This window comes from Mchenga conophoros, linkage group LG14, assembly GCF_057382185.1.
Source record: "Mchenga conophoros isolate Kocher_MC1m ecotype Shallow Benthic linkage group LG14, M_conophoros_male_GT1.1, whole genome shotgun sequence".
In the NCBI taxonomy this organism is placed as follows: domain Eukaryota; kingdom Metazoa; phylum Chordata; class Actinopteri; order Cichliformes; family Cichlidae; genus Mchenga; species Mchenga conophoros.
This window is the reverse complement of record NC_140539.1, coordinates 37,606,200-37,622,020: the sequence shown is the minus strand read 5'-3', so window position 1 is coordinate 37,622,020 and position 15,821 is coordinate 37,606,200. Positions and strand designations below refer to the sequence as shown.

General features: G+C 40.1%; 1 protein-coding gene across 4 annotated transcripts in view; it reads left to right on the top strand.

Moving 5' to 3' along the window:
* The window catches only part of LOC146560353 (leucine-rich repeat and fibronectin type III domain-containing protein 1-like protein), a 423,438-nt gene that overhangs the window by 395,655 nt on the left and 11,962 nt on the right, over positions 1–15,821 (top strand). For all 4 annotated transcript variants that reach the window (XM_085244426.1, XM_085244425.1, XM_085244422.1 and 1 more), the window contains 3 exons: positions 8,601–8,784; positions 10,737–10,953; positions 11,025–11,287. In XM_085244426.1, the coding sequence (XP_085100552.1) occupies positions 8,601–8,784; positions 10,737–10,953; positions 11,025–11,146 (523 nt within the window). In that variant the 3' untranslated portion in view covers positions 11,147–11,287. The remainder of the gene's footprint in view (positions 1–8,600; positions 8,785–10,736; positions 10,954–11,024; positions 11,288–15,821) is intronic.

Here is a 15,821-nt window from a genome sequence, read left to right as displayed (position 1 = left end):
GTACAGTTTCATCCTCTTTGGATAGTTTCCCTCTTTATAACAACTGTAAAGACGGTGATTTTATTATGCTCCCAGCTGAGTACTGTTCAGTCTTAAAATTACAGCTGTGGTGAGCATTTCAATGAAATAATCTGACAAATAATATGACCTGCTGTGAGTCACAGCACATATTTATCTTTAAATATCCACAGAGAGCACAAACGATGCCGTTTATGTTTCATTAATTTACAGCGGTGCACACCTCTCCGCACACTAAATCAGTATTTTACTCATAACGCCAGAGGATGTTTAAGAGTCTTATAAAAGGAGATTAAAAAATAATGAGAGCTTTAGAAGCAAGTAGAAATATTTCAAATTTACTGTGTATGAGTCAGACTCCAAAAAGGCTCCATTTCCTCTAATGCAACTTGACTACATCTATCTCTGTGCCTGATGAAGATCATGTTCTCATCTTTCAAATGTCCTCACCCACTTCAATACGTTTATGTTTGGTCATTAAACCCTGACATGACATCACCACGACATCATCATGGATATTTTCTCAAGCTATACAAAGCTCCTCGAGACCCAGAGACATTATACAGCAAAGAATCTGAGTAAGGGAGGGAGTGTTTCAAAAATGAATAGCACAGAGAAGGTAAAGAAATGTAAAACCTGCTGTTTTATTGGCTGCAGTGAGCCTGAAACTCAAAGAGAGAAAAATTCTTTGTATATGACAAAAGGGAAGTTAATACAGTCTTTTAAATTAGAAGCTTTTTATTCATACCGAGCCAGTTCACACCAACAGTTAACGACAGTCAAGCTGCTTGTTGTAAGGTAAAGAGTTGCAAACACGAGTGGGAAAACTACAACCATCACACAGTCTCCTGAAGAATGCAAACAAGGGACAGAACAAAACCAGAAATACAGGAAAGATGAGGAAAAAGTTAAAGGCATGCAGAGTACACATTTTTTATTGTGCAGACTCAGTACAATCGACGGTACTCCATTAATAATTTAACATCCATTGCTGGTGTGCTTATGGGAGCAAACCATCGACATCAGCCTCACTGAATAGTTTGCAGTTGAGGTCTTTGGGTTGTGTTTTCTTTTATCTTCTTGCTGGCAAACAGTGATACTATGAATGCTGTCAGTGGCTGGTTATTGAACATCGCAGCCGTAGCACAGGGGGGAGCGTCCACAGAGATGCTCTGCTCACTGTCTATAAGGAAGTTCTTGAGTTGCAAAATGTTCGATAATGTTCATCAATGCTCATCAAGAGAAGGTTTCCAGTGCTGCAAAAATTCTGCTGGTCATTGGTCTTATCTGTCCTGTGGGAATTCATGAAATATTGCTTAACACATTTTATAAAACAGAAAGTTTTTGTTTGGTTGTTTTTTGGGTTTTTTAAATTAGCTGATGTGTGGAGACTGAAGGGTTATTGGAACCTGCTTATAGTAGAGAGGTTCAGAAAAATAAACTATGAATTATTCATTCATTAACATGAAATACAAATTACGAAAAAGAAAGTTTTCCCAGAATGACATGTGCATTATCTCATGGATGGAGGTTATTAAGAAAGCTTCATTTCTTTCTCATTTGTTCAATTTTTTTCAGCTGCAGGCTTGGCCTCCTCATTCCTCTGAGCCACACTGAGAATGGAACTGCCAACCTTGACACCATTGCTGTCTAAATTTCATTCTGGCTCTATTGAAGCTCCGGGTCAAACCTTGACTTCACCTCACAAAAACCCGGCCACAGGCGCTAATAGTAGCTGCACATTTATCCTTTCTGAGAGAGCACCTCAGGCGCTCATTTAACCACGAGTCTGACCCAGAACGCCGCAGCACTTATAGACCAGACGTCTATAATAGACCAGCTGCCTCTCTTGAACACACACACAAATGGCCACATACTGTATCATTTCCTTTGTATCTTTTCTCTGAAACACACACGCAGGCACATTCGGACACAAAAGTATACTCACAATGCCCACAGGGTCGGGACAGACTTTATAATTCCACTCCTTGTCTCGTCACCTCTGCTCCAGTGTTGATAAATAGGAACTGCCCTGCGCCACCTGACACCTGAATAATATATACGCCACACAGGCAGACCCGCAGGAACACACAGGCAAAGGCATTTACAGGCGAGCACATGCACTTGCGGGGGCGACAGAGGACTGAGCACAGCTACTGGCACAAATGAAAACACAAGCTTTGGCTCTTTCATTCTGTTTTCTTGGCCATAATCATAATTATTACTGCTACAGCTGGCTGTGCAAGTCCAAAACGTCAAAGCTGCATGAACCCTTTGAAAGTTTTACTTTCACTTTAGCTCTGCTCTCTAAAACGATAAAGCTGGATATTGTTTTTATAGTGAGGAATTCTACAGCTCATGATCCCTATAGAGGACAGAAAGCTGGTTGATTTTGGACAAAGTGGTGGAATTTAATAACATTTGTTGTTTTTGTACAGTTGGTTACTGCATATAATCATCATTATGTGCAGTCATAGACATACTAATCTTAAAATACTAATCTTACAGGGATTAATCAGCTGTAGTTGATAGCATTGAGTCAGGGATTAATCATTTATCTTATTTCTAATCACACATAAGAATAATGTCTAAATAAACAGATTTGATAAATGCATCCTTTAGGTAACACAATATTCCAGTGATAACTTCAGGCCATAGTGGATTAGCCAAAGCACCAATGATGACGTCCCCTCTGCGGTAAATAGGGCCTCAAACCTGTCCCTAATTGATGAGGTGATGCAAAGAAAGGACAGGGGCCACAGTCTTCTCTGCAACTGGGAATTGTCACCATTAATTCTACAAAGTGGTTTTATCTGAGGTTGTTTGATGAAAATGGGTGAATGCTGCTGGATTATTTACTGATGCTTATCAAGAGAGGGTCAGGTTTTATGGAACAAAGAATAATGAAAGCCTTAAAAGCTGTGACACTGCACCGAGTGTTTTTGGTTCATTTCACCAGCTATAATTATAACACACCTCTTTCTGTATCCTTGTCCTTAAGTCTGTCTGCATTCTTGTGTGTGTGTGTGTGTGTGTGTGTGTGTGTGTGTGTGTGTGTGTGTGTGTGTGTGTGTGTGTGTGTGTGTGTGTGTGCGTGTGTGCGTGTGTGTGTGTGCAAATCTTTTTGTCTACTGTTTGCAGTAATCTGAGTGTTTCAGAGGGTGGCCTATTTACAGCTCGTATGTTTCTCTATTCAGTCTCCGTTCCACCAATAATATCTCACAGTCTCTCTGCAGCAGGAATACTTTATTTTTTTCCTTCATCACTAAATGTACTCATATTGATATCAGAACAGGCCATCACCTTAGGGTGGCAAACATTTTGAAATTCTTTACTGCTTCTTCTTTACAGACTTTTGTATCACTCTATGAAAACACTGCTGCAATTTCTTGTCCGTAGTTGGTTTTTGGAAAGTATTTTTTCTCTTCATGTTACGCTGTGGACATCGAAGCTGCAGCTGTCACTGCTGTTAAAAGTGTTTTTAAAAGTTGTTCTCATCTCAGCGCGTCTGATTCTGCAATTCTGACAGATGCTGCTGGTGTTGCAGAGATACTCACAAGGTCTCCCACGGATGCAGTGTGCGCTGAAAGATAATGGTTCTCCTGTGACGAGCAAATAAATTCATAATTCAAAAAAGGGAAATGCTTTGTTTCACTTTTTTGTTTCCTTTTAACTTGTTGTTTGGTTAGATTTAGAAGCCCAAACTATTTGGTTACAGTCAGGAACTGACTGTGATTTGTCTTAAAGTACTCACACAACAGCTTTTCCTGTGCATTGAAAGTGTTGCCAAGAGGTCCTAAGTGTTCATGTGACAAGATGGGAATGACAGACCATAGCCTCTGGTGTGTCACAGCGCTAATGCAAAAGGACACACTGAGCGTGTCGGTGAGAGGCATAGCATTATTTGACCCTGGGAATCACAACAGACTGGTTTTTCTCACTGGTTTGGATGCTATGGAAAAAACAGTCATGTAACACTACAAACTAGTGTGTGAGCACAATCTCCAAATAGCACAGATAGGTGTGTTTAGATTTACAAAAGTTGTGCTGTTTTCTAAACACAGGTGCAAACAGTTCATTTTAATATAACATGTCTGATTTGCCAAGAGCCCCGCAATTTATAGGAGGGTCATAGACTAAAAGATGATATTCATCTTTTAGTTTTCTCTAAGTCACAGTCGTATGCGTGTATGTTAAATGTAGGTCCAAGGTGGCAGTCTGGCAGACAGAGTTATTATAATGGAAACAGGCTTCAGTAATTGACAGGCTCCGATGCACGACTCTAAACCCTGCAACAGTATTTTAAGATTGTATTCTTTAGCATTCCTGTATTAAGAGGAATTTAATTCCTTTGAGGGATAAAACAAAGCGGAAATTATTGACTGACAAAAGTTTACTTCTATACTCTGCAGCTACTGGTGATAACAGTACCACCACAGATTTCATGGAGTCACGCGCGTGTGTGTGTGTGTGTGTGTGTGTGTGTGTGTGTGTGTGTGTGTGTGTGTGTGTGTGTGGGGTCAAGGTGCATGCAGTTGAATCTGTGTAAGTTCACCACTAAAAACATTTGCGTTAGCTGAGGTCACTGTGAAAACTCTGTGCGCTGTCCATGGTGCTGAAATGAAACGTTGAGTGACTGTTAAAAAACAAAGAAAAAAACTTTATTAAGAAAAAAAAAGCAGGTTTGTTAACCTTAAAGCGCTGATTGGAATAGAAGCAAACAGCACAATTAAGAATTCCTGAACCTGATGTCCATCAGGTTCTGATCGTTTTCAGGGCAGGATCCAAAGTCAGTGTCAGGAGTTGCCACCAAATCAATGCACTGTTTTTATTGTTAAATTTAAACTCAATGAGCAGTAAACTGTGTGTTGCAAACATTAGTACAATTAGACGAGTGAAACGAGTTTGCACACTTGATTTAAATAGTCTCCGCCCTATTTTTTGTACCTTGAGAAAAAAGCCTATGATTCATGGTCCACAATCATAGGCTAGTAATGTTAAGATATAAAACATACACTGCTGCATCTCCTTATTTGACTGCAATGACACCCTCGTTTTCCTGGTTATTTTTCTGTATTGTTTCACTTTCACTTTTTTAACCAATGCTATCGCCCCCTGCTGGTCATTAAAAAGAATGTTGTTTTAGGCAGTTTTGCATTGGCTGCCATTTTCAGAGTTACCTCCTTGTAAAAGTCTAATCTCTGAATATTTGAACCAAACCTGTGTCCAAAAAACTTTAGTGTTTCAGTCATTTCAGCTGGGATTAGTATTTCCACAGCTAGCTCTGCTGTTTGTAGTTCAGCAGCTGCTTCACTCACAAAACAGTCGTCCAGTATTACTAAAAAAGTGTCTTTTCTTTAGAAAAGATTTTGTTGGAGAGACATCACTAATCCTGGAAATTATTGATCTTCTTTTGATAGTCTTTTGATACTCCTGTGTGCTTTTCAGCTGTTTCTTGTCTAATTTTAAGTAAGTTATAAATGAACAATTAACCCTTAAATTTGACTGAAGACTGTAAAGTTGTTTATTATCATTTCTAGACCTTCTTCTGTTCATATTTCTACATGAAAATATTTTTTTTCTATATTTTTTTCTTTGTGTTGGGTCTCTGCATCCTCCATTGTGACATTTCTTTAATTTCACTCCCTCAGCCCTTTCTCCTTCTCTCTGTTGTCTCCTCTCTCATGACTTCTGTTCAGTGTCTTCCTCTCTGTTCGTTTCCTATCGTCTTCTTTCCTCTCTTCCCTACCGTCTTCCTCACCTCTCCTTTGTCTTTAATCTCGTTCTCCTTTATACCCTTTGATTTTCAGGTTGACAATTGAAAAAGCAACATCCCTCTCCTCTTGTGCGCTGTCTGTCTTTCTTCTGTGTGTATATTCACTCTACTTCAATTTTCTACCTCAGTTTTTGCTTTTCGTATTATTGGAAACCATGAACATTGTGTTAGACTTCTACTTCTCATTCTCTTCAGCAAATCGGGAACAGAAATCATTACACCCAGAAAAGCTGCGATCCGTATCAATGATGTGTTTCTGAGAACCAACAAGTGTTGATTAGACAGCAAAGATCTGCAATGTCATCGCTGTGCTTATTTCAGTGTTGAGCTTTCCAAAAGCAGGAAACATATAGAGCTGACACACCTGACCAGGGGGTATCGTTAAGAGTATATGGAACAACCAGTGTGTTCATGAGGAACAGAGCAAAGGAGAGCATGGGGAGGAAGGACAGACTATGGGAGAGAGAAGACGAAATTTAATGACATACATCAGTGATATATGAGTGAAAAGAGGTGAGAGGAGATGAAACGCTCAGTGCATCATAGGATCCTCCAGCAGCCTGAGCCTACAGCAGCATTGCTGACCTACTTTAGGGTCACCTGATCCAGTGCTAACTATAAGCTTTATCAGGAAATGGTCATGTTAAATCTCCTTTGAAAACTAAAGAGGGCGTGTGTGTGTCCTGAATCCAAACTCAGAGCTGGAGAGGGAGGGGGCTCAGATAGCTGAAATCTCTGCCTCACATCCTACTTTCAGAAACTCCAGAAACACAAGTAAGCCAGCAATCTCAGAGTGAAGTGCTCGATTGGGATAATATGGTACTATGAGGTCTTTAAGATATAATGGGGCCTTATTATTCAAGACTTTGTGTGCAAGGAGAAGGATTTTAAATTAAATTCTGGATTTAACAAAGAGCCACCAAAGAGAAGCTGATATAGGGGGAATGTGATCGCTTTCTTTTTTTGGAACAACAAGATAATAATAAATTACAACAGTCCACCACATATAGCAGAGTAGCATCAGCACTTAAAATGTCACAAAATTAATAAACAGTGTGCTCATATATTGTTAGTTCAGGGTGTTGTTGTACTAAGAATGGACTGCTACTGCCTGACGGCCTTTAGTAATCCACAGTAGCAGTTTAGTGCTTAATTTATAGGTTTGTGTCTACAGATGAGATGTTTTTTGTTTTTTTATCATAGATAAATGATTATCTGTGGTCTAGCTCTTTCCTTTGAAACATCAATCTGTCCATCTATCTTCTGACTCTGGCTCTGAGTCACAAGGACTTCAGTCTAAGCAGAGATGCCCAGACTTCCCACTCAGCTCGTCACACTCAGATACTGAGATACGTCTAAACCAAAAGACATCCAGTCTGTCCCGAGTCTGCCCCAAAATTTCTTTCAGGTTTAACATGCCTGAAACAACTCACCAATAAAGTATCCAGGAGGCAAAATGTCCAGATATCTGAACCACCTCAGCTGTATTTTTTGATGTGAAAGACTCACACCTCTGAATGATGTCTACTCGCTGATGCCGAGTGTAGACGCCTTTCTGAGGAAGCAAAAGTTTCTCGTGTGGCCCAGATCATCTGGATTTCTGGATTCTTCAGAGTAGAACTGCAATAAAGAACCAGCTCTACCTTAACTCTCAGCTCTCTCCACCATTACAGCCAAATACAGCATTCATTGGAGATGCTGAACCAATCGCCGGCTTTAAAAGGCATTTCAAAAAGGTTATCCAGCCTTGTATCATCTAAATAAGATTCATCTCTAGAATTAAACTCATAGAATCAAACCTGGAAAAGGTCATTCATGCATTCATTTTCTCAAGGCATGACTACTGAGGTTCATTTTTACCTCAAATTAGTTCATAAGGCAGCAGCTCTGCTCCTTATTTGATTTCGCGTCACATCAACTCTGATCATTGGCTCCGTGGATGTTTTTAGAGTTCATTTTAAAGTTCTGCTTCTCACCTCTCGTGGCTTTGTGGCTGTTATTTTACTTTGTGTGCATTCCTCTCTTTGCTTTTCTGTTAAACTACTTTGTACACTCTGTTTTTGAAGGTCCTACATTAATTAAGTTTATTATAATAAATAATCAGTTTGGCATCGATTACATTGGAAAAAAAGATATTAACAAAGTTTTGACAGGAAAATGTTCCAATCTCTTTTCTTTTTGGTTTTTACCCTGAGGGTTTTTAAAACGCTCTGGACTGTGCAGGCTTTTCTTTCAGGAGAGCTGCACTAAAGATAATAAAAGTTCATGACTTTATGCTTACCAAAGTTCAGGCTCAACTTCCACTGGAGCGCAAATGTAACATGAGGGTGGTGAGGCTGCCAGTGTGAGGAAGGTTGAGTCGTTTTCCACTCATTTACAGTGAACATATTTTTGTAATATACAATAAGTTTTATTGGGAAACTTCTGCATGTGGAAGAAAAACCTTGAATATTTTGTGGTAATGAACGGATTTGCATCAGAGCTCAGTTCATAGTTTCAGCCTGGTTATCCGTCGTAGTGAAAAGTGAAAGGAATGTTTTGATGCCTTTGGTGTTTAAACTGACCTCAGCGGTGTTTACTGTGCTGTCTTTTCTGTGTATATTCAAATTAGCGTGATAATCCTGAGTTTCTTGCTTCATCTTTCGAGCTATTAACTGACACCAGGCCCTTGACTTTTGAAGGTAACTCACAACGGGTAAACATTTCAAAGGAAAAGTCTAAAATTGCTACAAGAAATATTGTGATCTTTTCTCTCTTTACACCAAAGGCAGGGCAAAACCAATCAAATTGTCTTTCTGTCTTTCAGGATGATCCCAGCTAACCACAAGTACTTCCAGCTGAGTGATCTGGCATCATCGCGGGATTACGAGCTGTGCGTTTTGGCTGTGTACGATGATGGCATCACCACGCTGACAGGCACTAAGCTGGTGGGCTGTGTGTCCTTCACAACGGAGTCAGAATACGGACGCTGCCACTCTATACGAGACCAGGTTAGTGTGCTGAGGTGTAGCAGGTGTCTGAACCGCTGTTACTCCAGTTGATAACTGATCAGACTTCTGCTGAATCATATATAGTTGATGAGCTGTCTGCTTCAGAGCACTGTCTCACTAGTCAGTGATAAATGACGAACATGCATGTTGTAAATGATTGAGAAATTCAGTGAGGACCACTGTAGTTTGTTGTTTTTATCTGGAGCTCATTTCAAGTTTGCCTGCAACATGTGATCCAAAACTTGTCATCTCAAGGAATTCTGTATTGGAGAACATTAGTATTTGTTTTATGGATCTGTTTTTGGAAAGCAGCAGATTGCCAATACAGAGAAATGAAGACACCAATAACAACAGAACATGGAACTGGATACATCAGACCATGTGAAAGGAGCAACAGGGGTCAGGATGGGTTACAGTGTAGCTTGTAGATGTGTCACAATCATGGGCAACTAAAGGAACATGTTGTAGATGATATCAGATCTTTTTCTTCATAAAGGATCGCTGTTTCCAGCTGATAAATTAGGAATTTGACGATGTAAAAAGACAACAAAAGACCTGTGACATGGTTCAAAATCAGCAGCAAGCTTACTTTTAATTAAAAAAAATAAAAATAAAAATGGCCACCGATGTTTCCGAGGAAGATGTCATTTTTTCGTCACCCTCTAGAATTAGTGAAAATAAGAGTCGAGGATTTTTCCTTCTGTTAGTCCTACATGTGATCGTTGTAAACTTGGAGAAGGCTCTCTTACTCATTTATTTTGGACATGTCCCAAACTCTACAATTACTGGCTCGCAGTGTGTGAATGGATATCTTTAAATGTTTAAATGTTTCTCCGATATGTACAATTGCATATTAGAGCCGGACCCAATAACTGCATTGTTTGGATCTTCCTCTTCCCTCCTGCGCCTCAGTCTTGCTGCACAAACTACAGTTTTATTCGTAATGGTCGTTGCTAAGAAAATGATTATGACCCTCTGGAAATCTGACACTGTGCCTCAGATCAAAATGTGGTTAGCAGAACTGACTGCTTTGTCGCAGAGAGATACATTAGAGGACCAACTTAGTGAGTTCTTTGATGTGTGGCAACCTGTTTTAGATCATTTATCAAAGCATAAAGTTCTCTCTGATTGGTCGCAAAAAACTTAGTCTGCCACCCAAGCGTTCTACTTGTGTTTATTGTTGGTGTTGAAGTAATATTTTTGTTGTTGCAGTGTAATCTTTTGCCTTGTTTGTGTGTTCTTGCCCTTGTTGTTGCTTTGTCTGTTCTTTTTTCCCTGTTATATATCAGAAAATCTTAATAAACATATTTCTTTAAAAAGAAAACAAGAGTAATCAGTTCAGTTTCTTCCCATTCTGTCCTTTTTAGTTGGCTTTAAAAGGACGGGGACTATTGATAGTTCTCAGAAAAATCCAACATACGCCTTTGAAAAATGTTTTTGTTATGTCCTTGGTTTGGTTTGAATGTTAGGTAATAAATCTTAATACCGAATAAATGAATAGATGATGAGATCATTGCAGAGGACAGAAAAATACAATAAAAGACATACAGATCTCTTTAATTACTGAACTGTATTTGATTTTTGTTTAATTTATTACATTTAATTGAGTTATTTTTTTATTTTGCTGTTTTCTTTTTCTAATAAATTTTTTGTTTTTTCATATCGTCCTTCACCTTATTTTTCTTCATGTTAATGTTAACAGAGTTTTGCTTTGATTGCAGTACATCAGAAAAGAACCGATAAATGTGTCATTTTAACTGGAGGAAGTTGCTTAGCTTGTTGCTTCTCCTGCTTTTTGACACCTCAGCTTTTTGTTCTTTATTTCTTTTTGCTTCTGTTGTGATTTCACCTTTAATGTGGTTCATCTCAGTAAAACTACTCAGAAATCATGGATCACCCTCTTGCACTTAGATATTTTAAGAGTGCTCATGATTGTTGTACTCTTCCTCTAGTTCCTGGGTGGTACCATGATCATCATCATTGGGGGGATCATCGTGGCCTCTGTCCTCGTCTTCATCTTCATTCTCCTGATGAAGTACAAGCTGCACAGTAACCACTACAAGCAGAAAGCCGTCGCACGCCACGCCAACGTCTGTTCCCAGACCAACGGAGGAGGAGGTGGAGCCAACATCCTTGCTCTGCCTCCATCGTCCTCCTCTGCAGGGCAAGGTAAGATGCTGAGAAAAGCGAGGTGACGCCGCATTTAGTCATTCAATAATTTGACTCCATCTTTTTTCCAGGTGGAGGCATTAATAGAAACTCCCAACCGTCATCGTCGACAGATGGGATGGGAGGAGCTTCTCTTCGAGGGACGACTGTAGTGGACTTAAATCCCGCCCATGACGATGACATTTCCCAATAACACACAAGAAACAGTCCAACCCACAGCCCACCAATCTCTAAGCCCAAACCAATACTCCACCTCCCTCCCCCTCTTTTTTAATTTGTTGCTGGTGCCTGGAGCCAAGCTCCACTTTAAGCCGAGGAGCAGCTCCTGTCATTGGTGAGTATTTGAATTAGTCACATACAAAAGAGCATTAGACAAGTCAACCTGTGAAAGTTCATTTCTGCTCATTAAACATAGATTTGGTTTCTTACACACTGCTCATATTCAGATAATAAGTTAGCATGACTTGGTTCTGTTTAACTGAATCAGGCAAATAGAACCAAATCACTTGTTGTTACTCCAGCCAATAATAACTCCCATTTAGGCAGTTTCTGTACTTTGTGGGGAATTGTATTTGTGAGTTTAATAAGCAGTCTTACATCGCACTTACCTCAGATTGTTTTCCTTTTAACTGTAATTAAATTGTAACTTATTAGGCTTCGGTCTCCTCTGTTCTTCCTCTGTCCTCTGTCAGAGACTCAGCTCATTTCACCATCTGATGTCACAAACAGTCTGAACCAGTTAGACTGAAACTCATCTTTAGACTGTTGCTTAACCTTAATCATGCTAGTGTTATCTGAGGATCCTGAGAATCATCAGTGCTAACATTAACTTCACTGGCACTCGGCCTTTCAGCATCTATTTCAGCATGTTTTTTCCCTTCCAGCTCTTTTCCTTCTTGATTAGCCAATTTAAGGTCATAGGCGGGTGGAGCCAATCATAGCTTCCATATAGGGTAAGAGGTGAGGTGCACCCCAGACAGGTCAGAGTGCAGACAACCATTCACAGTCACACCCTACAGCCAGTCTAGACTAACCAATCACCCAACAACCCAATACTGAACAAACAGGAAGCGCAGCAGGAACACACAGACTCTGCCAGCTGGTGATTCAAACCCAGGACCTTCTTTCAGTGAGGTCACAGTGCTAACCACTGTACTTTTTTACATCTTTGGCTGTGTGGTCACCTGTGGTCACAACTGGTCCAGTTCACCTGCCTTTGTTAGCCGCTCTGCTGCAAAGTATTTCTCTGGTGCAAACTCTATATCTGACAGCAGGACAGCTGGTGGGACAGGTGCATGCACGCTTATAGCAAGGAGCTCAACGCATGGTTTTTGCTGTCCTGTAAGAAAAGAATTCAGTTAAATATGGTGCTGCCAGGGAGATTAGGGAAGAGAGAGTTTCATTTGAAGTTTGTTTGAAATTGAAATGTACGGCAGGCAGGCGCTGGGAGAGAAAGTGATGGAGAGGACAGGCTGTAAGTTGCTTTAATAAACCTTGCGGACAAGGTTCATTTAGCTTGCATGACTGAACACCGAGCTCTTCCTATAAAAAATGCACTTTAATGAGCAGTCACTCATATGGATGAAATACGCACAAGAGCGCCGGCTCAGTGGGGTGCTGCAGTCGGATGATGGTGCTGCAGACCTGCACAAAGTTTCAGCACTTCAACTGATTTCATATGATATCAGTGTTGTCACTTTTTTTTATATTTTCTTGAGTGTTATAACAATAACACTGTGAACTGATAACATGCACCTACTGCTATCAGTCTACTTATTAGAGTGTGAGCATCTCACTGATGCATTGCTACACTGGCTCATTCATAAGGCTTAATAAAGTAAAAAGACGTGACCGGGTGATGCACATCACTAGATTAGTCCATTTAAAATGTCTTTTATTTCTTTTTTAATTCTTTTTTGTGATTCTTTTCTGTCTTTGGGAGAAACATTTGCAAAATCTTGTCAGAGCCATAGCTGAACTGTTTTTAGTTTTGAATGTGCAAAAAACTGAAGATGAGCAGAAATTTTGCTCAGACACATACAAGCTAAAGTCCAGGGTTGATGAATTCATCAAAATGACATTAAATAATTTGAGTTTTTAATACGCAAAATTTTTACGTACTTTAAGCCCCGAGTAAATAATTGGGGATTATTTTTCTCCAGAATGAGCTAATCTCTTCAATTCAGAGTTAATTAGCAATGACTCCTTAGGAAGGAGAATGTGATCTCATACTACAGGAGAGGAGGTAGCTGAGGTAGCGGAGGAGAGCGCAGCTGCTGATGCCTGAAGTATTTTTACGTTTTTATGTCATTATTTTTAATGACCTTCTGCGTGTTCTTAGATGAGCGACAGGTTGTGACATGACTCATGCAATCACTTCAGCTTCACTTCTCAGAACATCTGTGTGACCCATACAATCACAGTGTACCTTATTTTACCTGTACAGGTACAGCCACTTGTAACTAAGTCAATAATTTCCAAGGTTGACTGTCGACAGTGGGCGGGTATTTGTACCCTGAAACTCATAGAGGCCAGCTGTGTACCTCTGGTGGCAATTATGTACGTTAATGCAACAGTAACCTTTAGCACTTCTGATCTGACCACCTAGAGCTTCACCTACAGCCGGCTCAGCAAGCAGTTCACTAAACATTCATGCCTCTGGACTGTGGGAGGGAACTGAAGCAGTCAGGGGGAGAAAGCCACCAAGCACAGGGACAACAAATCCTCCACAAAGGCTTCTTTGTGTGAGGCAGCAGTGCTAAACTCTGCACCATCATGCTGCCTATGTATTCAGCAGACTTAGAAATGTGTATTAAGCTAACACAGAAAAATGTGTGTATTTTTTAACATAAGTTCTTAGCAGTTATTTCTTTTATTAGTTCATTTAGGAAGACTTTAAACAAAAGGTACCTTTAAATACATTCTCACTCACTACTAACATCCTTCATTATTTTGCACAGAGGTGATCCTGTAACCTCAGCTGATTTCTTCTTTTTGAGAAGCATTCTGACTGAAGCTATTTTTGTCTTTTATTTGACAGTGAAAAGAAACTATTTGAAGCTTTATTACTCGCTGTCTCTGCACCTCGGACTAACACATGGTCTCTTTCAGTTCCTGTTGCCTGTCCCTCCCAATGCAAACAGTTTTGTCTCCTCCTCCGTGTCCCTCCTCTCTCTGCTCCATCGTTATTTGTCTTATTTTAATGAGTTGTTTTGTTTTGATGCTTCCTATCTCTTTTCTGCTCCTTTCATTTCTGAGATCAAGGTCGTTCTGTTTGCGCGCTATCCTTCACTATAGCTTTTCTCTTTATCTTGTGATATTTCTGCTACCAATTTCACTCCCAAATTGAGATGTATGCCCTATCTCGACGTATCCTTCAAAGCGCTCAGGGATTCTCTCCTCTTCACACAATTTATTAGCTATTTCTTTTCTTTTCATCTCTGTATGAATTGAAAGATTGGTCGTGTGTAGTTCAAGGGATGGAGCGTGACACTAACACTCAGGTGTGGGCATCTTCATTCGCTGTTAAACCAAAAAGGCAGAAGAAGGCATCGGTGCCTGTGGTTCACGTGCCCACTGTGGTCTGAGACCTTTATATTTCTGTCTCTCTCTGATAATATTTCATAATGAAAATTACAGGGGAAAAAATGAGATTAGCTCTTTAACGTGTTGTCTCGTTTCCAATCTTGGGTTTCTTTGCTGCCATTGCCTTTAATATTAAATGTAACGTAGCATGCAGTGATTTCATGTGGGTTGGTTTTACTTCCTGTAGACCATTAAAGAGGTTCATACATGATTTCCTTTAGTGTTGGTTGCAATGGTCTGCTTGTTAAGTGATTACACATCGACCGTGTTTCTGGTCCCAAGTCCATTCTTGGAGGTTGGGGTTCTGCAGTATTTTCAAAGCACTGGCTGTATTGTAATGCTTCAGACATGGGTCACCTCACCGTCTTGCCAAGTCTAGGCTTCCTTGTGATTTCCTGAGTGAGTGTGGGAAAGTAGAATGGGTGACAGAGCCTTCAGCCGTTATGTCCCTCTCCCTATTTGTGCTCAGGAGACACACACTTCTGCTTTTAAGATTTGGCTGCAAACTTTCTCCCTTTTTTTTGGCTTGTTAGAAGTCTTCTTGTTCAGTAGAAAGAGCAGCAGTTCTGTTGTAACTGTGGAACGTGCAGTGTTTTAAATTTCAGGTAGTCTACGTTTCAGGTCATTGATACTAGTTTCCTCATCAGTAGTTCTCTTTCCTTTACGCTGCTTACATGGCTACACTTCAGTAGTGGTTAAATTTAGCAGATTCAGTATTACATCAGGATGAAACCATACAGAATGAGCATATATGGATAAAAGGAAACGCAGTGTAATATCCCAAATTATAAGCCAACTCCTCATCTTCCTCTGTGTTTAAACCTGACCAGTCAGAAGCTTTAATGGTTTAAATTTGCCTTCTGAAATTCATTTACAGCTGACTCACTCCAACAGACATACTATAATCAGACTTAAAGAAACTCTAGATTGGCAGCGTTAGTGCTACAGACCCATAATGCAACACTGCAAGGCTGAAGGGGCTTTCACACAGGATGTAACAATGGTGCTCCTGCCCTCTGAAACTCATTTGTTCCCATGCATTATGTGGTTCAAACATGGTTTGTCACTGTGGAGCGTAAGCACACGGCACACAGCTCAGGAACTCTGTCACAGCCAATAGAAATGAGGCATGCAGCCTGCAGGGAAGCACAAAGGAAGAAAAGCTGATGGTAAGTGTGGATAGACTCAGTCATAGGATACAAGTTTGCATTTGTAATGACAGCACAGTTTTGCATCCAGGTAGACATGTCAGGTCGCTGTGTGTAAACACACTTTAGATTTGT